At 40.1% G+C, this 24,744-nt stretch overlaps 1 protein-coding gene across 7 annotated transcripts in view; it reads right to left on the reverse strand.

Moving 5' to 3' along the window:
• KAT6B (lysine acetyltransferase 6B) overlaps nucleotides 1–24,744 on the reverse strand; it is a 117,369-nt gene that overhangs the window by 17,055 nt on the left and 75,570 nt on the right. For all 7 annotated transcript variants that reach the window (XM_064464950.1, XM_064464947.1, XM_064464953.1 and 4 more), the window contains exons 9-12: nucleotides 24,016–24,131; nucleotides 21,855–21,996; nucleotides 18,655–18,816; nucleotides 16,138–16,231 (exon numbers count right to left, since the gene is read on the reverse strand). In XM_064464950.1, coding sequence (XP_064321020.1) covers nucleotides 16,138–16,231; nucleotides 18,655–18,816; nucleotides 21,855–21,996; nucleotides 24,016–24,131 — 514 coding nt within the window. The remainder of the gene's footprint in view (nucleotides 1–16,137; nucleotides 16,232–18,654; nucleotides 18,817–21,854; nucleotides 21,997–24,015; nucleotides 24,132–24,744) is intronic.

Below are 24,744 nucleotides of genomic sequence, written 5' to 3' on the forward strand. Positions count from 1 at the left end.
TCCCTAGGTTAGAATAACTCCGAGGAGCTTTTCAGCAGCAACCCTGCCACTATAACCTATTGGACTTTGAACAGCAGTGGACTTGGCAAATAGGAAATTTTTATTCTATTCAGCAGGTTTTCATCAAGACAGCTTCCTTTCGTGCTTTTTAGGCTATCACCTTCCATGCTTCCTAGTAAAACTGCTTGATCATCATCACGGTACCTCGCTTCAAAGAGGAAGATTTCTGTTGTGAATCTTTGCTTCATTTAAATGGAAGAAAAAGACTCTCCACCTTTTAGAGTACAAAGAATCAAAATTTAAGAGCAGTGTAATTGCAAAAGCATTCATTTATTGCTTACGTATTAAAATACCCACAAAACAGACAACACTGTATTATCACATCGGAATAATCTTCCAATCATTTTTAAACCCGGGAAGTCAGATGCTAGTCTTATAATAGGTAATGACTGAGAATCAGGGTGGGGAAATAAACAATATGAAGAACCAAAATCAAACCTATTAACCTTGGCTTCCAAAATTAAGTCTCTTTTGCCACCGTAAATCACCACACAGTAAAATACAAAAAGCAAACTTAAACAGTTCCAAACTTGCTCAAGCCTTACCTGCATAGAAAGACCATTTTAAAACAGGTTTCAGCTCACAAACAGGAATGACATAGCTTAGAACAACTGCCAGGTTGTCAGCTCTGAGAGTCATGAAACAGCTACTGAGCTGCTACAACATACAGCATGTCATAATGAGGTAAACTGTCACCAGCTTCAGTTTGCCTACGAGACATGTCATCCGTATGTACTGGTATTCAGCAGCTGAGCTGTAAACGGCTTAACTGCCTGTGAATCAAGGACAAGACAGACAACAAAGACAGAAGCACTGCTGCCATTCCAAGGGACATGCTTGCTCTCCAGCTGTGCACTAAGGCTACCGCAATCAAATTAATTTGAACAGCTACACAGAATTGCTGTCAATGCACAACTAAACGCCATTTTATCTTTCTGAACCCGTTCAGCTATACTAACAACAGTAATACATCACTGATCCTATAAATAGGCTTGAGGAAAGCTGCCAGCGTTGAGTAGCACATCATCGAGTCCAGTTCAAAATGCACCTATTCAACATGGCACTTAAATGACAGCCTGTTGACAGCACTTTACTTCCAAAATTCCTAAAGTTTACTTCCAAAGTTGTCCCACCATGAGCTAGTCTAATACTAACAGCAGAAGCCTCCAAAGACAACGTATGTAGAAATATCTGCAGACAAAATTTATACAGATCCAGAAGCACCTTAGAATTTGTTATGTGCCTTATACCAAGTCAAATGCTCTATCATCTTTGTAATATCACGATAACACAAATCCATTTATTTCACTCATTGCTGTAGTTGTCCACTCTTCCTTGTCTTTTTTGAAGATGCAAGCAGCATTTGCCACCTTGCAGTTTCCGAGGATGTTCCCCAATTGCATCGACTTATCAATGATAGGGAGAGGTCTCACAATCATGTCAGCCAGTTCCCTTGGGTGAATCTCACCTGCTCCTACGAGTCTGTGTTTGTCCATTTTACTTAAGTACTCTGTAACTTCATCTTCCTCTACCACGGATGGCATCTCTCTCTGCTCCTTAAATCCTGCCACACCTGAGAACAGGCCCTGTCAGTGAAAGCCAAGGCAAAGAAAGTCCTGAGTACCTCAGATCCCTTCGGAGATCCCCACAGCGCCCGCAGGTTGTCACACAATGCTACTCCACTCAGAGCAGGGCCATGTTCTGCTTACTCTTCCTTCGGCTGCCCATGTACTTGTGAGAGCCCTCCTGTTGCTCTCCACACCCCTCAGTTTCAACTCCAAACAAGCTTTGGCTTAATTCCATTCCTGCACACGTAAGCGATATCAGTACCTTTTATGGACTTTGTTTCTGCTCAAGTCAGAAGCTCTTCCTACAGCCTAGCAGGCTTACTGTCATGCCCACTATTTTAATGAATTTTAGAATGAGTAATTTTTGCAGTTTGAGGAAACTGTCTCTGGAGATCAATGTATCCTGTGCTCCTTTGCCCTTCACAGCAGCCTCTTAGAGGATACCACTTACTAGTTCTCTAAACAAAGTAAAATTCCGGGCCTCAGTCTGCTAGTTGCCCGCCTCACTTCCCTCAGGATCGGAAACCCTACCATCTCACGGCCACTACAGCCCGGGCTGCCACTATTACTTCCTGACCAATTCTTTATTTGCAAGTAGCAGACCCAGAAAAGCATTTGCCCTAGCTGGTCCTTCCAAAATCTATGTCTAAGTATTGTCCCAAACACCCCGCAGAAATCTGCTGGATTGCTTGTATCCTGCTGTGCTGCCCTTCCAGCAGAGTGTTTCAAGTAGTCCTTGAGAACAAGGGCCTTTCACGAGCAGATGTCATCCAGCTGCTTGGAAGGTTCATCCTCGTCCTTTTTTGGTCAGGCTGTCTATAGCAAATGCCCACCACAGTATTAAAGATTACTGCCCTGTCCTCTGATTCCGAGGCATACAGACTTGATAGGCTTATCACCCATCCCAGAGCAGAGCTCCATGCTTCCAGGTCATTGCTTTGTGATCACAACCTCCTCTCTTCAGCTTCCCTGTCCTTCCTGAAGAGACTGTTATTGCAGCAATCCAGTCCTCTGAGCTATCCCACTGCGTCTCTGTAACCCCAGTGAGGTTACAGCTCTATGACAGAGCACCATCTTTTATTTCATCCTTTTTGTCTTCAGGACTCGAGAAATTTGAATAATGGGATCTCAAACACAGTGTGAGAGGGCTCCCTTCCCCTGCCCAACACAATCATGTTGCTCTTGCAAACCCCGCTCTTCAAGAAGCCCAAGACCTGGATGGCTATTTATTCCCCTAGTTCTGTCCCAGTTAGTTTCTGATGTGCCAGTGTGGTCATTCCACCTGGTGCCTCTGACATCGGCAGCATGGATGTGTCAACTCCAAACAGCTCTCTGGAGTCTCAGGACACACCATTCTGGGTCGACTGTTCCAACTGTCTTGGTCATTGCTGCTATCCACGTGTTTGTTAAAGAAGCTGGACACAAGTCTACTCACCTCACTTCAAGACTTCCTACTTGACCAGCAACTTCACCCGAGAACCTCTTTCGGTTCTCAGTTACCTTCTGAACTAAGGAGCCATCCACACGCTTCCTCCTTCTATGCTGTGCTCCAAAATGCTCATGCTGAATTAGGAAACAAATTACTTGTACAGAAACTTATTTCTCCTTAACCACTATCACACAGCTCTAAAATGCAGTATCTCTTTCCATTTCCTACCATTTAGTCTGAATACTGCTCAGTACAAGAACTAACACAAACATTCTACCATATCTTACAGTGTACTGAGTTTACACCAAAGGTCATTGCATTTTATGTTTTTCTACTACTATGAAAGAGGGGAAAAAAAATACTTTAAACAAGCATGGGTCTCCATGAAGTGTTAAGGGAGACAACTAGAAGAAACTTCACCAAGAAGCAAATATATTCTCCTATTATTTAGGATTCATCTTGGAGAGCACTTCTATGATCTTGTGGTCCAAAGGCTGGAGAAGGTTCAACACCTTTGTGTTTTTTTTAATTAACACTGTAGATGCATTTCTGCCCATTTTAAACACTATTTGCCTACCAGGAAGTAGTACATCTAGCATGAATATGCCCTCTAAACTACACATACTTGCAGCTCTTTAAATACAGATGACAAAGTCACAGGCATTTCAGCTAACCACTTGGTCCAGAGTAACTACATGATAAACAGGAACATTTGGACCCCAGATGTATGGTGCACCTCTGCACCAGTTGTACAGACTAACTGCATGACAAATTAGAGCATTTGGCTCATATCGGTTATTCACCTCGTCATGTCATGCACTTAAGCAGTCAGCGACAAAGTCCACTGATGTAGGCTATCTACCAGTGAAGTCAGATCAAAACCATCACCACTGACCAGAGCTGCTGGAGGGTAGCAAAGGGATAGGAACAGTGTATGGATGTCATGAGACTCAAATAGGCGCAGGTTGCTGAAATCATAAGAACAGATTTTCGTCTGCTGATCTTTCCCTGATTTTAGCCAGAATGAAGCCTTCACAGCAGAAGTCCATTTAGAAATACACAGCCTACATCAGCAACGGAACAAGTTAATGCTACGCTAGCATTCTGGACTTCAGTCTGATTTATAAGGATAACAGCTTTTCCTCATGTGTTGTATAACTTAAACTTGTCAATCTCAGGTTCACAGTTACGCAGGTGCATCAATCTCACATATGAACATTTACACATGCTTCCACACACAGCAGATATCCCAACACCACTGAAGAAACTCTCATGCAGAAGACAGAATCAAGTTACTTGTGATAGCTTTCCAGATACAGAGTTTAAAGATGCCCATGCACTGCTGAAAACCCTGACCAGACAGGAGAGCCACCACAAAATGAAACTACCGCCAGAAGTTGGAAACAGCTTGAGAGCTACTTCTCAGAGGCCCCTAGTCATAAAATGGAGTCTTTCTGAGTTTGTGCTCAAAAGATTGCCCTTAGGTCATCAGCACTGTTCAACTCCTATTTATATTTTGCTAATATTTGTGCCAGAAGAAAACGTATTCCTGAGAATCTATCCAGAACAAAAGAAGCAACCAGTGAACTATTTGCCCTTGCATGTTCTGAGTTCCTCTCAGTCTCTTTAAAGGCCATCCCCCACAACTGAATTACCAGACTCAGACAGATGGAATCAAGCACTTTTCCATTAAACTTTGTTTTGTTTGAAACATAACCAAGTCAAGTCAGTCCCTTAATATGGAAAGGAAGACTTGTAAGTTTTCATGCAATGTTCTGTATCAAACCAGAGATCTGAAAGAACAGCAAGTGCTAGTGATCGTTTTTATAATATACCAGTGTCTAAAGCGAAGATTTCCCTCAAACCAGCATTTCAAGTTATCCTAAGAGACTTCCTTTTGCCTTAAAAAATATCAAATACTTTGTTTTGAAATTACACGAACAAGTTGTGAAGACACAGGTTCAAAAGGGTAGTTGGAAAAATCAAAACAGCTGAGTATTCAGACAGACAGCTCAATGCAGTTAGGTCAGCTCAGCATTCCAAGTTCAGAGGTATGACCATGAGTGGGAGGCAGAAATAGGTAAGGTGAAAGTGTGAGCTTATTAAGACTTAAGATTCCTAAAACTGTAATTCATGTTGTCATTCTTTCCAGAACTATTCTGTGTGCCTCTGAACTGTTCTTATCTATGTCAACGGGAGGAAGGTCAAAGATAGAAGACCTTAAATAGGTGTTAGTACCCTCTTTGAAAGCACTTTTGAGGCAGCTTCAAAAGACCCCAATGCCAAGATCCACACAAACACTAGAGAAAAAAAAAAAAAGACAGACTAGCTGTAACTTGAGATGCTTAGATCAGTGAACAACCTGCTACATTCTCTTTTCTTCTTTGTCTGGGTAAAGAAAAGCTTTCTTCCTGATGAACAGGGCAAGCTAAAGATTCTTTCGTTATTGTTACAAGAAATAATGCCAGCTCTCATTCCTCTCCACATCCTCAAGTAAACTCAACACAGGGGGCCCAAAACCTTTAGTTCCTTTATAGAAAGCTTCACAGAAGAGGTTAGGGCTAAACAAATGCCCTTCATGAGGGGAAGGAAAGGTAAAGATGACTGCATTACAGTCAGACCCACAAAAGGCACCCTTTGAGTGAATTAATTGGCTAATGCTTATTTTACCTGTGCCAGTTGCCAGTAAACCCCTTGAGTGGAGGTTCTGTGTACGAAGTGGACTACTTGTAAGCAGAGTGAAAGCATAAGCAAGAGAAAAGGAATTGAAGTACCCTTAAAAGCAAGACTTGCATGCACAGAGGGCATCAGTCCTGACTACCAATCGGATGAATAACTTTGTCAGTAGGTTAAGTAGTTTAGAAGATCATTAACAAGGCTGAGTTACTCTCAATTTTATAAGCAATGTTTTAAGTTATTATTAACATTTTAAAAGTTATTAAATAAGTGACCCTGAACAGTAAATTGTTTACATAACTGAAACTGTTGAATGAATTTCCTTTAAGAACTGCCATTACCTTCTGGTGTGTAAAGTTGACAGCACGCGAATATCGTTGTTAAAAATACATGAAACACGTTCATTAGAAAATACTACCTGTTTGCCTTCTTATAGGCTCTACATACTCCAACAAGAGTCAGTTGAGAAGACAGGAAGATGGACCTAGGTGGCTATGGCTAATATAACAATATAACAAGTATTGTAAAATACAATAAACAAGTTCTGAATATGCCCAGAACCTTTACAGGGCACTGAGGCCCACCAGCACAGACAGATGGCATCCATACCATTAAGGTCCAGCTCTCAGCTAGAGTGTTAACCTGGCTGTTAACATAATTCTCCCAGATTCATGGATCAGGAAAATTGTTATCACACTTGGGAAGTGACAGATGCCCTGGACCAAAACTGTATCAGGGATGGTTTTAAGAGTTTCAGAGTAGATAACCAAGTTCTAGAGGCCAAGAGCTTTCCCTATCATTGTTTTATTCATACCTACAAAAGTTAGCCTAGTAGTACTAAAGAACATGAACAAAAGCAAAATGGGGAGTCAGCACTGAGAAATCAAAAAGCACATCTAGGAAACCACTGCAAATACTACTGTATCTGCTCAGTTAAGTGGTCACAACACACACTTCACAAGATACAACAGAAGATGCAAGCTGCATTTTTGTCTTACATGAACAGCAAAATGCCATTGCTGTCCATTTGCTCCACTAAAGCATGCTGTAGAGCAAGGAATTAACCAAGTAAGATTTAGAAGAAAGAACCAACAGATGAAGAAGGTTATCAGGGAATCTCACAGTGATACCCAGTTAGCCAGCAGATACAGAAACTGTGTGTGATAAAAAAGCGCATATCACCTACAAGCCACTGAACATAAAAATCCATCTATTACAGCACACTACAAAAAGCTAAGCCCAAGACATGGCAGTCTGCTAAGTATCTACTGTTACAGCAGTAAACAAGAAAAAAAATTCTTTACAAGACATCCATTAAGCAAGCCACAAGTTTCTCTCATTGTGGTGAGATGTCTCACTGTGCCTCAACAACAGGGCGATAGGCTACAAGATACTCACGTTGTCCGCTGACTTGCTGCAACAGAACTACGCTCTGCAGTCAAAAGTAGAAATTCCTCATCATTAAAGATGCACTACTTAATTAAAATCTGTTTTCAGCCACTAGTCTTCAGCAGATGGCTTCTCCTGTTCATTAATGCCCTATAAAGACAGCTTTGTCCAACAAACATTTGTTTTCATTGTTACCATGTTTGGCCTTGCCTTTTAGCTGTTTTCAATGCTATCTGAAATAAAGATGCTCTTCAGTTAAAACAGTCCTAGCTTCTCTATCTGAAGTGACATGCCTGATTTCTTTTGCAGTTCTGATAAATGCACAGTGTCTTGAAGCTATATAAAAGCATTGCCAAGAAATCCCAAGAGGCTGATTTTCTTGGAATAATCTTAAGTCAACAAAGCTTGATTCAAAATCCATCTTTATTCCCCCCTCATCTAAATCTCAGCTTGACAGAATGTTCCTTATTAGTTACTTAGGAGAGGCCAAACCCATGCCTTCAGGTCAGCAACATAATCAATCATCAAGAAAAGAACATAGAATAAGCAGCAGCATTCAGGCTCCCTCACAAATTCACAGCTCCCAGAGACAGACACTTGCAACTCCCTCTCAAAGAGAAAGAAGAAAAAAGGCAGGTAATTCAACCCTTCATTTGGACACAATACATCTGTAAACACACCAACAAAAGTGACCAGAAGACTAGCACAGTGTTCTGTATTGGGGTACACGATTAAGTCAATCAGCAGTAAAAAAACCTCAAATGATTCAATATGGGCCACCACAGGTAGTAAATGACACAGGCCTGTTTTATACAGATCCTGAAATCTGTGGCGTTGACTTTGTAAACATAGTTTCAGAATCCAGTTTTCCAATAAAGCCCATTTAAAAAATCCTGTTCCTCTCTACCTTCAGCCTGTCATTCTCACCCTCTGTTGTTTGCCACACCCTCACCAATAGCAAAACAGTTCTTTCGGGGTTGTAACGTGAGAAAGGCAACGCTGACATGCTCTTGGTTAAAATAAATCTCATCTTAAAAGAAGATACGGTCCCACTTTATCCCCATCTCAATTCTGTTTACAGAGCAAAACAAAGTATAACTGTAAGCAACTTGGCTTTTTTTTTTTGTTTTGAAGTGTCTTTATCCCTAGATCGTATCTCTGCTGTATTTCAGTACTTGTTACAGCAAACTGTAAAACATCTTAACGCCAGACTTCGGAAAACAACAGTGTAAGGGTGTTTACAGAAAGAGTTCAACATTCCACAGCCACCCTCTTTTTTCCAATCTTATTTCTACTTCATAGCCATATTTGATTAAAGTAATTACACAGTAACAAAATATTCCTTCTCATTTCTTGAAGTAGTTTTTCCAAAATACTACTTTCTGGCCAATGCATCATCTGCCATGACCAGATTAAGGGACTTAGACTATCAATTCTGTATAAACACACACCAAAGAAGCAGATCCAACCACTTCCAGCCCACTGCCAACTTGGGTCTAGCTCTACAGCAGCCGGCAGGTATCAGAAGTGGCTCCCAGCAGTTCCATAAGCACACCAGAACTTACACGACATACATGTGAACACGCTTCCCCCGATCTCTCCGAACAGATTTGCTCCATTACAGCATTCACCATTAACTTTTTTTTCCAGTCTGCTCTGTTTTCCAGAAGTTAATTTATGCATCAGCATAAAGAACACAAGTCGTCTCAGTTCAAGGTCTGTCTTGCTTCCAGCTGAACAGAATTTTAGATCAGTTACACTCCCTCAACCTGTTACGAGGCAAGTTTATGTAGCTACTTAACACAAGCTAAGGCTACACAGCAAAGAAATTGCATTAATTCATCACAATGAAGAAGAGAACTACACATCTTTTTAATACTTTTGCCCTCTTTTGCCCTTTTAGTGCTTCTGTTAATAGTCTGTCATTATTTCTGTGTTCACATGATCTTAAAAGAAGAAACACCACCATTTTTATACTCTAATGCCTTTGCTCATTTCACAGAATCACAGGTTGGAAGGGACCTCAGGGATCATCTAGTCCAACATTTGCCTCATTCCAGCTTCCTACCAAAAACTGAAAGCCCTTAAGTGAAGAAAATGTCACCTTTTCCAAGGTTCTTCCTTTACTGGCATCGTACTTTCTCAGAGCCGCTGTAAAAACCTCAGGCAGCATTTTTACCCTATTCCACCACTTAATTCCAACATCTTTACTGTATTTTTAAAAAGTTACTCATCTTCAAAACAGGGATAACATTTTCTCAAATGCTAGTATCATCCATCAGCCATATGGTGCCCTTAAATGACAGGCCACATGTTAGTCCATTAATAGTTTCAATTTGTTCAACTTGATTTTTTTGCACGACTGCACAAACTCGGTGCTTCACAAGAAGTCATTGCTTCTCAGGTTTCCACAGAGGAGTAACCTAATTTGCTGCTACAGCAGCAGGCCTAGAAACACTATAGCAGGAACCAGAGATAAGGGAGTTATGAAATAAATCTTTTGGCACAGCAACATCTCCATGGAAAGCTCAACCCTGACTCTTTCTAAAGACACTGCAAAAACCCAAGATGTAGTAATGGGCATAAGGGAGAAAACCAGGCCCAAAATTGTCTAGAAGAAGTTCTTATTTTCAATCAAGAATAACCTTTCGCTTGTATCAGAAGACAGAGCTTTTGAAGTATTGGAGCCATGAGGAAGTCTGAAATCACTGGCTGATCCTAGAAGAGAAAATGCTGTTTGAATTGACAATAGTCAGAAATAAGCAGTTTTATTCCTGAATGAAATTAATGTTTTTCTTCAAATTTACCAGAAACCACACCTCTTCCCTTTCACAGAAAATTTGATTTTACCAAACCTGTAGGAAAAACAAAATTGCACTGAAGGAAGAAAATCTCATACTCTTCATAATGACCTGAACTGTGCCTGAAGACTATCCTAGGTTTCATGCCATGCTGTTTTCTCAGCTCGTTTCAAAAATGTCTCAAAACTGCTGGCAGTAAGAAATAAACCCACTGTCAATACAGGTCTACGTTGGGTGTCCATGCTTGTGGGACAGCTTTTGCACCTAAATAATTCCCTGGACTCAATCCACAATTCTTACCATTTCTGCATGAGTGAGCCCTAAGCAATTAAGGACTTCCACATTTGCAGAGAGAGATGCAGATCTTCTGAAAGAAGTGCAAACTGGAAAGAATTCAAGAATGCACTTTACAAAGATACTCATCCTTTTTTGCATACTCACTGCTCCAGCACCATCCCTTACTTCTCAATGAAAGTGCCTACAGGATTATTATGTGATCTGGCTCTAATAAATACCTTTGAGGACATCTGTCCTTACTCCCTACCTGCTTTTAGCCCAGAGTACCTCACTGATTCAGCTTTTGCACACAAAAGACCCTAAACAGTTGCATGCAGACAAGTGATTGTAGGAATCTGCAGTGGAGAAGACAAGACTACAACTGAGATCAAAGAAACAGACTGTAGTTCCAGATCTTCAGTCAAGTTCTTCAAAGCAGTAAACGGCAAATGAACACTCCACTCCACCAAATCTTGTTCACAGGCCTTTGCTGAGCCATTTCCTATTGAGAAGCAGCATAGGCTAATGAATGCTGCCACTAACCTAACCAACTTTGAGCATAAAGGTGGGTCTCTCTCTGTTACCAATTTATCAGTAATGGCAATGACCGCCTTTATCAATTGCTCTGATGCTTACTTATTAGAAGTATTTAGGAGGAGACACACAACTTTCCATTACAAGTAAAGAGAAAATAAACCGTTAAAGCCAGTTTTTTGTTCCTCTCATCCCTTGGAAACTTGCCTTCCCTGGTGTTATATATGAGCTGCTGCAGAAGTGCTGCTGCTGCTGGTACTCTGCTGCTTCTGCAAATCAGGACTTGAAGATTTACTCACCCGTGTGAATGGAACAAGAAGAAAATACCTTACCAAGAAACAGGTATCAGATTTGGGGAAATGAGCAAACAAGGACACTTTTCCTACACCACACTACAACTCCTCAAGTATATAAATTCTGTTTGTTTCTTCCACTGCCAGGCTTAAATTGCCTTTCCCTATCATGGTCTCCTCACAAAAAAAACCGAGCTACACATACCAGAAGAGAATCGGGTTAGTTCAAGCTAATGGCAAAATAAGCCATTAAAAGTTGCATGCAAAAAACGATACAAAAGGTCAGAGGTCAGAAAGTCAGAACGAACTTTCCCGAACATACAGGCAAGTGAAACTAAAAAACCCCACACACGCAAAGCAAAACAAAGAACATATGTAGCCCAAACAGAATCCCAGCATCGTTAAAATAGGTTTCCTCTCTCAGGCAAGAAAAATCATTTTACAATGAACAGATAAAGCAACTGAAAAGAAGGAATTCTGAAGGGGAAGAAGAAATTGCTACCACCAGTTGGACCAGAAACTCTCAAGATAAAGAACAGAAGACTATCAAGGACTTTGCTCCTCAGCATTGATCCCAGTTTATTGTGATGTAAATGAACCATCAACACGCTAGCCAGCACGGTTGGAAAGGTTTACCCTAATATAGTCACATGCATCTTCTCCCCACTTCTGCTGGGCCTCCACCATGGAATCTGCAATCCAGTAAACAGAAATACGGGACTGTGATGAGATGGGCTTTGTGCGGAAGTGTGAATCAAAAGACTGCTTTAAACTCACAGAAAACAAATATGAAACACTGCAGTATTCCATTCTAGTAACGCTGAATTCTGTGTTAGATATGCCAAATAAAGAAACACTAGTATTTCTTGGCACTGCGGCTTAATGAATAGAAACAGAAAGCATATTAAGATTCTAGGCTTTGTGAGAGCTCAAATCAAGACAGTAAAGAAAAGCTTCTTGCATAGAGAAGCTGCTACGGTTTATAAAAGAAAGGGGATTTCACAGAGAGGAGCAGCTACAACGCTGTAGCTTCAGTGCTTGCAGTGTCAAAACCACAACAGCAACGCAGGCTGAATTGACAGAGGACGTATAAAGACTTGCCCAAATGCCAAGTATATAGAGTCCCCATGACAGGAACGACAGCTGCGTATCCCCACAAACGGACTCATACAGACGTGAACTGAAACAAACCCAGAATGGGATCTTATACAATAAAAGCCTGCTCTCTGCTTTATTTCTGGATCAACTTAAACTGGACTCTACTTGCCCAAAATTTAATTTCCAGCAAATATGAAAGATTGGTGCAGAAGTCAATTATCCTCCGTCAGGTACAATCCTGCAATCTCAATCCAGTCAACCTCACGGACCGCAAGAACACGGAAATGAGAACAAAACAAAAAGCCCAAACCCAGGAAGTTTGGCAACAGTTATCAGTCCTGTAAAAGGGAGGAAAGTGTGACTATAACAAGCAAATTAAGACCCTTATTCATTTTCAGGAACTGCTTTTGCACATTTAGATACAATCCAAGAAAAAATTAGGTTCCCTATGTGAAGAAAAAAAACCAAAACAAACCAGACTGTTATAAAATGATGTTTAATAAGGCATACTCAGTGTAAACAAATGAAGACTTAATGTAAACCATTTTGTCTTCAGCATGACATGCTTCTAGACAACAAAACAGGTTAAACTGATTTTATCTTAACAGTAAAGTGAGTTAAGCAAAATGAAGCAGTATCAAGCCTGCAATTTTACAAATCAACAGCTTCACCACTTGATAAATATTTAGAATTCAACTTTTTTCCATTTCTAAAAGCCCATCAAGTTCCAATCACAGGCAAAACCCGTAACTTTCCTACCAAAAAAACAGTCTTACCGGTCTTTAAAAACCAGAAGAGAGATGCAAGTTTTCTTTTTAAAGACATTTCTATTTAAATAACCAGTGACATACAAAAAACTACATATGAAATTTTTGCTGAAGACGATCAAGGTAGAGAACTCAAGCACTTTACAGCACACTTCCTTCTCACAGAAGTTATTCTTCCTCAAAATAATCATTAAAAAACCCACAACTTTTTTTCCACATGTGAGATTATAGATTCCTGAAGAGACAGAGACCTTACAAAGCTTTGTGTTGGTGTCTACAGAGTAAGAAATAACAGTATTAGCTGTATTTCATATAGACACTGATAACTTTACATGTAGTTAGCAAAGTTTTAAAATAAAAAAAACCACAACAAAACAAAACAATGGTCAGACAACAAATAACCTGTTTTTCTTTCAGCAAAATAATTTGTTTTCCCTTGCAAGTTACAGGATGACCACATACTCTTCTGTAAGGATTAAATGAGTTCAAGACAAAAGAATGCATCACAATCTGAACAAACAAATGCATTTCACTTACCAAACAAGAAGCAGTCTGCACCACAGACTGTTTTCCCCAGACTGCTGACAGAGCAGAAATTGGGCTGCAATCTTTCCAGCCTAACTGTCAAGTGTCCAGATATATACAAAGTAATGTGAGCAGTCGACTGCTTGCACACAGTTCTTGAGACCTTCACTTTTGGGGTTTGTAACTACCATTTTCTGAAAATTACTTGCTCAGTTACGTTTTTATTGTTTTAGTCTAAAAACCATTCTGGTTACTGTTATAACAGCGACCAGTACCAGTGACTGCTTCACAGAATTCAAAATAGAGCAGGTTAGACGCGTTACCCCCATGACAAATGAAGGCTTAACATTCAGAGCATAAAAGTTATCTTCCAGTAACTTTACAAGAACACGACAATCTAGATAATGTTACCAGCAGAAAAATGTTTTAAACTATTTAAAACTTGCCCTGTTCAAGTCTGGAATAATAATGGGGTTTTGCTATATGCCTTCTTCTCAGGCCAGTGGGAGCAACTTATTCTCAGGAGACCACAAGTGAACGGAAAGGGTGAAAGTACAAAGATGATGGTAGTCAGTCAACTACAATAGAGGAGGTAGAAACACAAATAGCATTCCAAGGAAAAAAGTAAATAATTGATTTGGAGGGGTTTTTGTGTGAGGACAGATTTTAGACTCTCTAATCCAGGTGAGGCTATGGCTGCCCCATTTAACGGCATTCAGCCTCCATCCTGCAAAAGGATATAAATACACTCTAGGAAGACAAGCCTTAAAGCTTCACTTTCCTTTCTAAACCCAGTGAAAACCAGCCACAAGCAGTTCTCTCGCTACCTTTCACTTGGTTTGCACCTCACTCTCGCTACAGAGCCAGACTCTCTCAATCACCTCTTGGTGGTTCATTCTGTTGGAAACCGAGACAGTCCAAGTCCTGGCTAGTAACAGGAACCTCTGTCCTGAAACAAAGGGAAAACACTGCGGAAAGGTACCAAAAGACTGACCATGTGCTCACAAAGGGAGCAGTCTGTCAGCTACAGCAGAAACTAAAGCTAGTCTCTGGACTATGCCCAGCATGTACACAGCTGCAGCCTACACCTGTGAAGAGCACCAGATAAGCTTCAAGCTAAGGACACCATTAAGTCACATTGCAAGTCATCACAGAATTCCTAATGATTCAAACAACCCAACGTGCTTCCAGACTTTGCCAGAGGATAAGAGGCACAGAACACCCTCCTGATTCTTCCAGATGAAGTAGCACACGGCATCGTAACAGACCCAGAGACACGCAGCATATCCACAGCCAGCCCTTATGTGGAATCCACAGGTTTCATAGCTGTGCCATCAGCTGCGTAGATGTAACTACTTCAAACTCAACCAGAATAATGTTTGTTGAGATTGCTTTTTTTTGAAAGACATCACAGAGTAAAAACCAAAGAAAAAGCCTAGAAGTACTTACCAGTTGTGCTCAGTAAGAGCTCCCCATCCCCTTTTGCAAGAAGAGATCCTAAACCTAAAATAGGGCCAATTTCTACCTAAGCAAGCTTAAAGTTCACTCTGCAGCTCCAGGAATATGCAGTACTTCCCATTTCCTTTCCTAAAAGGTTGCAGGAGGCACAACGGAACAGCTGTTGTGTTCCGCTCCAGTGATGGCTACATTTCAATGGCGGATTAAGTGGTCCAGAACCATCCTCACCTAACTCACAGGGGTATAGTGCAGACTGTTTATAAAGCCATACAGCGATGAGACAGACTAAGTATCTTTGTGAACTCTCTAGTGTAGTCATGCTGGGTAGAACACTACGAGACACAGAACGTGAAAACTACCATTACAAATTATTGTCTTTGTCCTGCTGTTATACTGCAATGTATTTGTATTTGCATTTTTATGTCCTTGCATACACCTTCAGGGCAAGAATCCTATTATCTTCACTATCTCTATTGTCATGTAATTCTACAGTGCCTTCAAAAACATAAGTAATAATGAAAACTAACCATATACACTACACGAATTCCTCATCATCCTCCCTCTAAATTACAGTAGAGGGTTAGATTCAGTAGTACCGAGGACACTTGCTCAGAAGCTTTTTCAGACCATTATGTTTGGAGTTTCATTGCAGCTTAAAGATTTGGGGAATAACAAATCTATATTTAAACAAGCGTTCCTGAAGCTTTCTAACAGGCCAGACAACTCAGCAAAACAGAGCAGCAAGTACATCTACAGCCACGAGCACCTACGGTTTTTTTTTGGTAGTGATTTCCACTAAGGAAGTGATAAACTTTAAGACAAAAACCAAAACACGCTCCTATGTAGCAGTTCTTCAGCTAAAACAGTTCTTCAGCTAAAAGAAGATGTAAGTTAGAAATACTAGAATGTAGAGAATGCCTTGGACTAACACCCTCTTAGCTTTAATCACAAATAATTGCCTCTTCTTATACTGATGAGCAAGGCAAAATGGAAAGTTATTTAGACAATTCATTCAGCGTAATAGCTTTGTGAGCTAATATTACTGCTGAGAGATTCATTCTCAATTTCCTCGAGTACAATAACAGAGCAGTGGTAAGTTTTTCACTTCAGGGAGCTTTTCTATCCTATGTAAATATAAACAGAAATCCCATTATCTATTGATAAAAACAACAAAGCAAGTTAAATAAAGTTTCATATGTTACAATTTCTTACAGCAGCCATCAGCTCCCTGGATCACAAGTGTAAATAAAACACTTCACTTACTGAAATCAATGAGAAACCTTCCAAATCCTTGCCTTTGGTACTGGGGCATGATCATTATGCAGGAGACATTGTACTTCTGCTGGCAAAGCTTTTCCTGTGGGAAGGAGAAACAGATCAAGTATGTCAAAGCACTGCTGAAGTGGGCAATTGCCTGCACCTGCCACTGTCCTTGTAAACTATCCCAGTAAGGTGAACAGATGCATGGGGTCAGTACCAAAGTCAAATAATTCCACGTTAATATTTAATTATAAGAAGGAAGTATCAAACATACCATTCAAAATATTTGTATTAGTTCACTACTCAGCATCTTAAAATTGAATATATGGTCTAAACAGCGTAATGAAGTTTAAGTGCTGTAAGGAGGAGGATAGGAGGAAGAGGGAAGTTTTTTCACAGTTCACTGACCATACTGTCAAGGATGTAAAAGTAGAACATAACATCCAAACACATGGTGAAGTTGTATTTTGTGCAGTTGCTACATTGAGTGCCTGCAGGTTTCCATCTTTATTTTCTTTTCTCTCTGAATGAACACAGGGGTCAGAGTGGAGGGGAGGAACCCCACACCCGTAGAACTAAGAAGCCTTACTTGAAGCATACTGACTTTTTCAAAGTTAATGCTTCTCACCTGATCCCAATTTAAGGCAGAATGCTCAGAAGCCAGAGCTCGTTCAGACAGAACAAAGTCATATAACATACAGGCAACGGAGGCAAACATTACACTGATTGTTTAAGACAACAGAAGGAAGAATCTAAAATAAGAAGCTGTTCTAACAATATAAGGTTATAGGTTCTTTCAGGTTTATTGATAAAAAGAAAGAGCCTTGAACCCTTGTGACCTTTAAAAGATTACACACACAACCAAACCCCACAAAATCAGCACTAGGTAGGTTTGAGGGAGACCAAATAAATCAGCCAGAAATATCCAGGTCAGCATAACTGACAAGATGCTGTGGCAAGCACACGGAGAGTTTAAGACATCACCTATCGCTTCAGTCTCCACACATAAGACGACACCAGACCAGTGATGACACTGACAGGATCACATGCCCATATGTTCTCGTTTCCAAACATCTATGCGGCTGTGAGAGCAGATACCTATGTCATATTTTACAAGGTTTCTTAGTTTCCATGGCATGGCGAACTTTTCCCTCAGTACAGGCTTCCCAAACTCATACGACTGCTGCTAATATGAAGTTCGCATCTCGTACCTGGCAACGTATTTCTAATCAGGGAAGAAAAGCCAGAGCATTTCTGCCAGCAAGAGCACACACAGAGGTTTAAAAAAAAAAACAAACAAAAACAAAACCCAAAACCAAACAACAGGGGTGGGGAGTGAGCAGGACAACAGACATGCAATTCAGTAAGTAACTTCAGTCCTTCAGTGGTATTTAAGATTAAAGGGTTTTTTCCTTAAGTTTTGGTAGCTAAAGCATTTGTGATCATCAGATGCGACAGACTGGCCAAAAGCAACAGGGGTGAAGCAGGGAAAGAAAACGCATCTTGCTGAAGGAAGGAGCGTCGAGAGAGACTCACCTTAACACCTGCAGTACCTTACATAAATCTACTACAGAATACTTGCCTACATCGGAGTTGACGTGTCTGTATGCCACAAGAACTTCTGACTGACGTAAGACACAGCGCAAATTGTGCCTATGCACTTCACTGTTAGTTTAATCCCAGCAAGATTGGAAGAATTGGTCGGACCCCCAAGAGACCACTGTAACATGCAGGTATTCTGACATGACTTTGAGACTTCTTTAAAATAATATCTTCACATGAATCCCTTCTTAAAGAAAGAGAATTATGCTCTGAGGGAGGAGATGAAACTAGGGGCAAGAAGTACTGAGTGTCTTATGGACAAATTGACTAATGGAGGCTTTTCCTGTTGCAGATGCATCTAATTATACCTCACCATTATTTTTGATAATTTTTGTCCACATCAGTATTATTGTTGTCTACAGCAGTCACCTACAACTTTAAAGTTCAAAGCAAAACTACAACCAGTAAAGACATCCACCATGAAGTTAGGCACTGCGTTCTCAGGCCCAGTGCAATGAGTAACTGTATTAGCTCAGACTGTACACAAGAGATCAACACAGCTGGCCCTTTACGTACAAATACCTGCGTGAACTGCTAGCAGTAAAACCATGGAAACACATCCACATTTCAAATACCTAGCACTTCTAGAAGTTAGACTTGGTATACAATTGCAAAAATGGTAGGAGGAGGAAAAAGATTTCATTTTCAACTGGAACCACAACACATTCTACAAAGAAATAAAACAAAAAACCTGCAACCAAACCAACAGAACACCCCAATGCATGTAACTGAATGCACACACAACTTCTCAATTTGCATCAGTCTGAGACAAGAAAGTACATGCGTATTTGGGACAAAGCACATTATATTTGAGATTTATAGAAAAGATTTCTGAATTGTTTTTCTTCTCTGTTGGCACAAGTATTAAGGAGAGTGGGAAATTACAAACATTCAAAAAAAACCAACTTTTTTTTTTACCTTAGAGAAATATCCAACTAAATGGCAGCCTTTCTCATCATTTTTTGTAAGGACATAGAAGAGGAATGGTTCAACATCATAATACAAGGTTTTGTGGTCCAGAAAGAGCTTAGCTAACAAACAAAGATTCTGACAATAAATTTTGCTCACATTTCCATCAACCTAGAAAGCAAGACAGATGCAGTTATTTCCAACACCACCAACATGTTCAGACAAAACAACTTCTTGAATCAATCATATCCTAGAAGGAAACATGAACAAGATGGTATTATAGAAAAAAACCAAAACACATTAAAGTTCAAAAGAGAAATACCCCAGCTTCTTGTTAAATAAGAATTCTCCAGTTAGTACTAATTAGTTTGCATTTAAGTATCCTCCAAGGATCCAGATTTATTAAACAAAGTAACTTCACCTTTTAATTGTTGATGTGAGACTTACCTCTTTCACTTCATTCCTGGCATGAAAATGAATGACTGGCAGACAACAAAAATGTACTAGTTAAAACTACATTAAACTGTGCTTTGCTAGAAGGCAGCAGTGTACAACAATAAAAAAAACCCCAAACAATAAAGTGTATTATGTTGAACCCTTAAGGTGTGAGGCCCATGAATGAGCTGCCAATTATGTATCAATCACAGCAATGTTTTAGATAAATTAGACAAGACAAAATTTCTATGCTAGACTAAAACGCTATTGAGCAAGAGAAGTAAATTTTCAGGCTAAGTACTACAATTAGTCTAGGTATGTTATGAGTGTAAAGAGTCAAGCTGTGACTCAGACAGCTACAGAAAAGCCAGACACAGATGCAAATTTCCTAGATCAATTAGTTACTCCCAGAAACGGACGGCTCAGTCAAAGGCAACTGCATTTTTGAAATAATCTTCTTAATGGAAAGGTTTGCTTGTACTGATGTTCTTTGATAAAGTCACTAGCTGTGCTTCATTCAGACACAGCCAAACAGTATGCACACTGTGCTGAAAAAGAAGCCATATTCTACTCTAATTTGTTTTTAGTAACAATCCTAGATTCAAATCTGAGTAAAACCCAACCTTTTGGATATATTTAGGGATTTCAAGGTGACTTTGGTAGCACAGTTGCACTATCTGGATTAGAAAAAAACAAAACCAAAACACATTTGATGATAGCTACTCGTAAAGGCATCAGAATAAACTTGCCTACAGCACTCGAGCACCTATCAAATACATTAAGTTCTCATACAACTCACTCCATTTGTCCAGATGCGTTTTATTCCTTTCCACACTTATTGGCAAGTGTGCAAATTAAATGCAAACATGAACCACGAAGTAATCATCACTGGGTAGGCTGTAAACCTGAAAACCCAAATTATGGAAGCTATCTTTTTCAGTAAGGACATTTGTACGGAAATGTAAAGAATTTCCTTAAGGTTCCAGACAAACACTGTTTGTTCAACAGTTTTAAATGCGGGTGGGGGGGGAGATAAAAAAGAAAGAGGGTCTGCAACTTCAAATGGTAGCATCTGTCAGAAGTTTCTTGCATACAGCATAGTAGAAAACTATGTCAGTGTCTTCTCTCAAATCTGTCGAAGTCATGCTATGGGCAAAGGTACATAACTCTTAAAGGCCAAACTCATTTCTCTCTCAAGAACAAAAAGCACGAAGGAAACCACAAACCCTTCATTCTGTCAAGCAGAAAACGGGTGCACAGGATTCCTGAAAGTATCTACAGTTATCACAGTAACAACTGACCTTAACCTTTGGAATAAAAACCCCACTTTGTTTCAGAAGCCCTAACAGAAGTGCTTATTGAAGCACCAAAAACAGAGGAAGGGAATAAACGCAGTGGACACAGAGTCGGGACACTGCTTTCACACGCACCTTGTTTTGCACATGTGTGTATGGCAATGCCCCATGCACCCCTACCCCCTTTCTCTGGGCTGCGTTTCACTTCATTTTTGTAAGGAGTTTTTATTCACACATTGGCAGTAGCTAATGAAAATAAACTGGAAAGCAGGATTTGCCTATCGTCCGCTGCACAGCTCTTAACACCTGCTAATAGAGAGAAGTTATTTTGGACTGACTAGAACAATGTCATTTCTTGATAGGAAAAGAGTTGTTTCTGTTTACAACTTAAGTCTTTTGCTGGCAGATCTACAATCTTTATAAAAACTGCCCGAGCCAGGAAGGAAGCAGACTTGATGCAGATAGCTATTTTTTCTAATGGCACAAAAACGAACAAGCAAACCAAATATTAAGATCTTGTTCTAATTTAAGTAAGGACTTCCAAGACTGCATCTACCATTGTTTGAACACATAATGGCAATGACCAAGCACGACAGACATTTATACAATATAAAAACACAAGTTTCAAGTACCATCTATGATAACTACAATTAAAAAGTTATCAATACACACATCTAAGCACTGATGTTGATAAAGAGCCTCAAAAGAAGCCATAGGAACCCTGGCAGTCTTTTCTGTTAATGCAATCACTAAAAATTCTTGAGACACAGGAATGTGGGGTTAATGCACAGTTTCAGTAACTGCAGGCATGCTACCTGCAACACAGAATTCTACTGTCCAGGATATCCTTAAAATCCCAAACTTTAACAGCATTCACCTCCCAAGAGAATAATTTAGATTATAATAGAATACATATCCACAAACTCAGCTGTGGACTCTCTAAATTCAGGGCATGTGTTCTGGCCAAAGTTGGACTGAACCTCCATCACCCAACCAGGATGTTTCAGGGTAAGTTTCTCAAACACCCAAAAGGAAGGCAAAAGCACTTTGTAGCTGCATTTGTATTCTTAGAACAATACACAAGGAACTGCTCTGCCTGCTGGAAGCATCTACGTTACGATTAGTATTCTCCCTACACACAAGACACTCAAATAGCCAGAAATGAACGGGTGCAAGAGGTACTTTTGCTGAGAAGTGAAAGGCAACCCAGCCAAGGAGCTTCCGCTGCAGTCCCCATCTAAGATGCACGCTACACAAGTATCTCAAGGGGCTGGGTAACGCATGAGGTACAAGGAAAGAAAGAGTTGTGAGAGAACATGGCAGGGTGGAGCAGGACAGGGAAGATAGACTTGTGTTTGCAGTATAAGAATAATCTCCAAGGAAGTATTTAAGTACATTGAAGTTTTCACTAGTTCTACAACTGGTCTGTAATATCTACAGACTGGTTACTTTCAGAAATTTAGATTTTGATATACCTACCTCAAATACTGAAAGGTCATTTCTTCTGTAGATTTCATTGGCTGGAGGATGAAACCAGCCACATTTCTTTGAGTGCCTTAACAAAATGTTTTTACTTTTCATGTATTTAAGACAGAATTCACACAGGTAAAGCTTTGGTAATCTGTATGAAAATTAGAAACATATTTTATACAAAAAATTGGTTAAGTTCTGTAAACAAAAATGTTACCACAATGTGAAAGGCCCTCCCCATTGAAATATATGGTACCGTGAGTAAATGCTGCTTAAGTTAAAAAAAAATAATAAAAAAAAACACCACCAAAAAACCCAAACCAAAAAACCCCCACAAACCAAACCCCACCGAGTGACTGATTAAACATACACATCAGCCATTGGAAAAGGAAGATAAGAACAGATTCAACCAATCACAATAAACCAAATTCAACAGAGTTGAACCATGGTCAGCTGTTTTGTCATCCAGCCTCCGGCAGATCCCAGTTCCTTCCCCTTTCCAACATGCCCCCTAAGCTTTTGCTGGGGTCTCTATCCAAGTCAGCACACTGGAGTCACACCTCAAATGTCACCCTTCTCACAATGACGACAAAGGAGGCACAGAGCAGAACACAGGGAATCTCATTCCTTTAATTTCCCTTATTTTGTACGTGGGGAAGGCTAGAAGATTTTTTTTTTCCTGCTGTCTTTGAAATACTTGGGTGGGACAGCGAACTGTGGTAGGATTTTACCCCCTACTAAACAACCCCACCTAAACAACCACTTCACTTGAACACAGAAGCCCATCCAAACAGCTTGTGTATAGGCAAAGAGTCTTCCTTCCACACATCTCCACCACACAGATTGTACCCCTCCAGGAAGGATTCGGTTCAGACCACATACAAGTAACCCACATGCCCTGTGTAAAATGGTGCTGACAAGTGTTCTGCATACCAGAAACTGCTCCTTTCAATGAATTTTACGGCTATTTACCTTCATTTTTCAATTATTGAAGCAGTGGAAGACTGCTGCAGAAATTAGTCTACAAAGTTTTAGAGCAGAGGGCAGTCTTCATCAGCTCTGAAGCTACTGGCACACCCTGGGAGCATGCTGGGATCATTGCCATGGTTTACACTACTCCAGTATTCTAAGAAAGTTTATCAACAACACAAAAAGTAGTTTAAACTGTTTATTCCATGATGTAATCCCACTACATTCTGAGCCAAGAACCACACTGCCTCCTACAGATGCCATCCCACTGTTGCCTCGTACTAATAATTACCCATCATTGTGACCCTATCTGGGATTAATTTACTTGATGAAAAGGACAACTCTCTCATAATATTATATAAATTGAGGGAATAAAGAAGTAACTGGAATAAAGTATTGTTTCTATATTACCACTATAAAAGCAGCAGTAATAAGAGGAAATAGAAAGGTGCTCTGCACTTTTTTTAGCCCTTGATTTTCATAGTACCAATTCATGATATATCCCTCATTCCCACCACATGAAGATGACAAGATCTAGGAATGAGAAGGATGGAGAGAAGAGGCAGCTTACAATGACGCTATGCAAAAGCATTTCGGAACAGACCATGTAACTTGGTTGCTTGCTATAGTAGTAGAGCTTGATAAACATATAGTTCTGAAAATCTCCATGTGTGCCATCGATCCAATGGATTCATAAAACATTTATTTTCAGCACATGCAAAATCAGATCTGCTGAACATGGACACTAGTTCATGCTCTCTGCCTGACTCCCCGGTGTGCCCTGGCAAAGAAGGTCAGAAATGAGACGCTGTTGCCATAACTTGCTCACTTTGAGTTCATTTATCTAGCATGTTCAGACTTCTCCCCGGTCCCTAGAAAAAAGAGGTTAACAAGTTCTGGATGACAAACAAGATTAAATGCTCTACATGGCCAGAAGTTTGGCATACCTGGTTCCAATGATTTAAAAAACCAAAACAAACCAAAACAATGCAAACAAGCCATGCCAATACAAGCTGCAAGATTATGGTTATGCAGGACTAGGAAAATCACTCTTTTTAATGCATCTTTAACTCGAACTAGTTTTAAAAAAAAAAGACAAGACAAATCTTTGATCTCACTTATAGTTACAAGAGCATATTTACTTTTAAAAGTTGTAAATGATAAGCAAGAAACAACATATGACAACTTGACAACTCGCTACCTTGCATATTCCTGTGGGTAAGGTGAAGAGTACCAGGTCTGGATCTCATATTTTCCAAACTCAATCACTGAAGGGTATCGCCCACTTGTTTCACCAGTGTTTTTACACCCAATTTTCTGTCAAGTGCAATAAAAGCAAAACATTAGTTATAGAAAAAAGTAAAAGGAAATTTAGCTTTATATCATCAATTTCACATAGCGAAGGTGTGAGAAACCTGTAGCATCCAAATCAGTTGCTTAAGTTCTTCCAACCTGGACAGACAGAGGACAGAGTTTGCAAACAGTGAAAACTTCTTTCAGGTGCCCAACAACTGAACGTGAAGTCAGGTGAGCAGTGCTTGCAAGTGAGTACATACAACTAGACGGTGCACGGCCCAGCCAAGTAAGAGGCACGACTGACATAGTCCTCTCCCACAGCATGTAGCGCGAGGACTTCTCTACAGTTCTGGTTCAAACTCGGAGTTGTCCTTTTGTCAAAACAATGAGGGAGAAGGCACCAGCAGAACCCTTCTAGAGTCCTCGGAATTTACCTCGTAACAGTCGACCGTACACTAACACACGCTACTCTCGGCTATCAGACTGAAAGTTGAGCTGATCAAGAAGTGACCACGAGGCTCTAAAGGGCTGGCAAAATACAGAAAAGGAGGAGAGGTGGGGATAAGAGCAGCAGTAATTTCCATGCCACAGATTTTAGAAATCTTACCACCTAACATTTCTGGACTGCATATGA

This window comes from Phalacrocorax carbo, chromosome 13, assembly GCF_963921805.1.
Source record: "Phalacrocorax carbo chromosome 13, bPhaCar2.1, whole genome shotgun sequence".
NCBI lineage: Eukaryota > Metazoa > Chordata > Aves > Suliformes > Phalacrocoracidae > Phalacrocorax > Phalacrocorax carbo.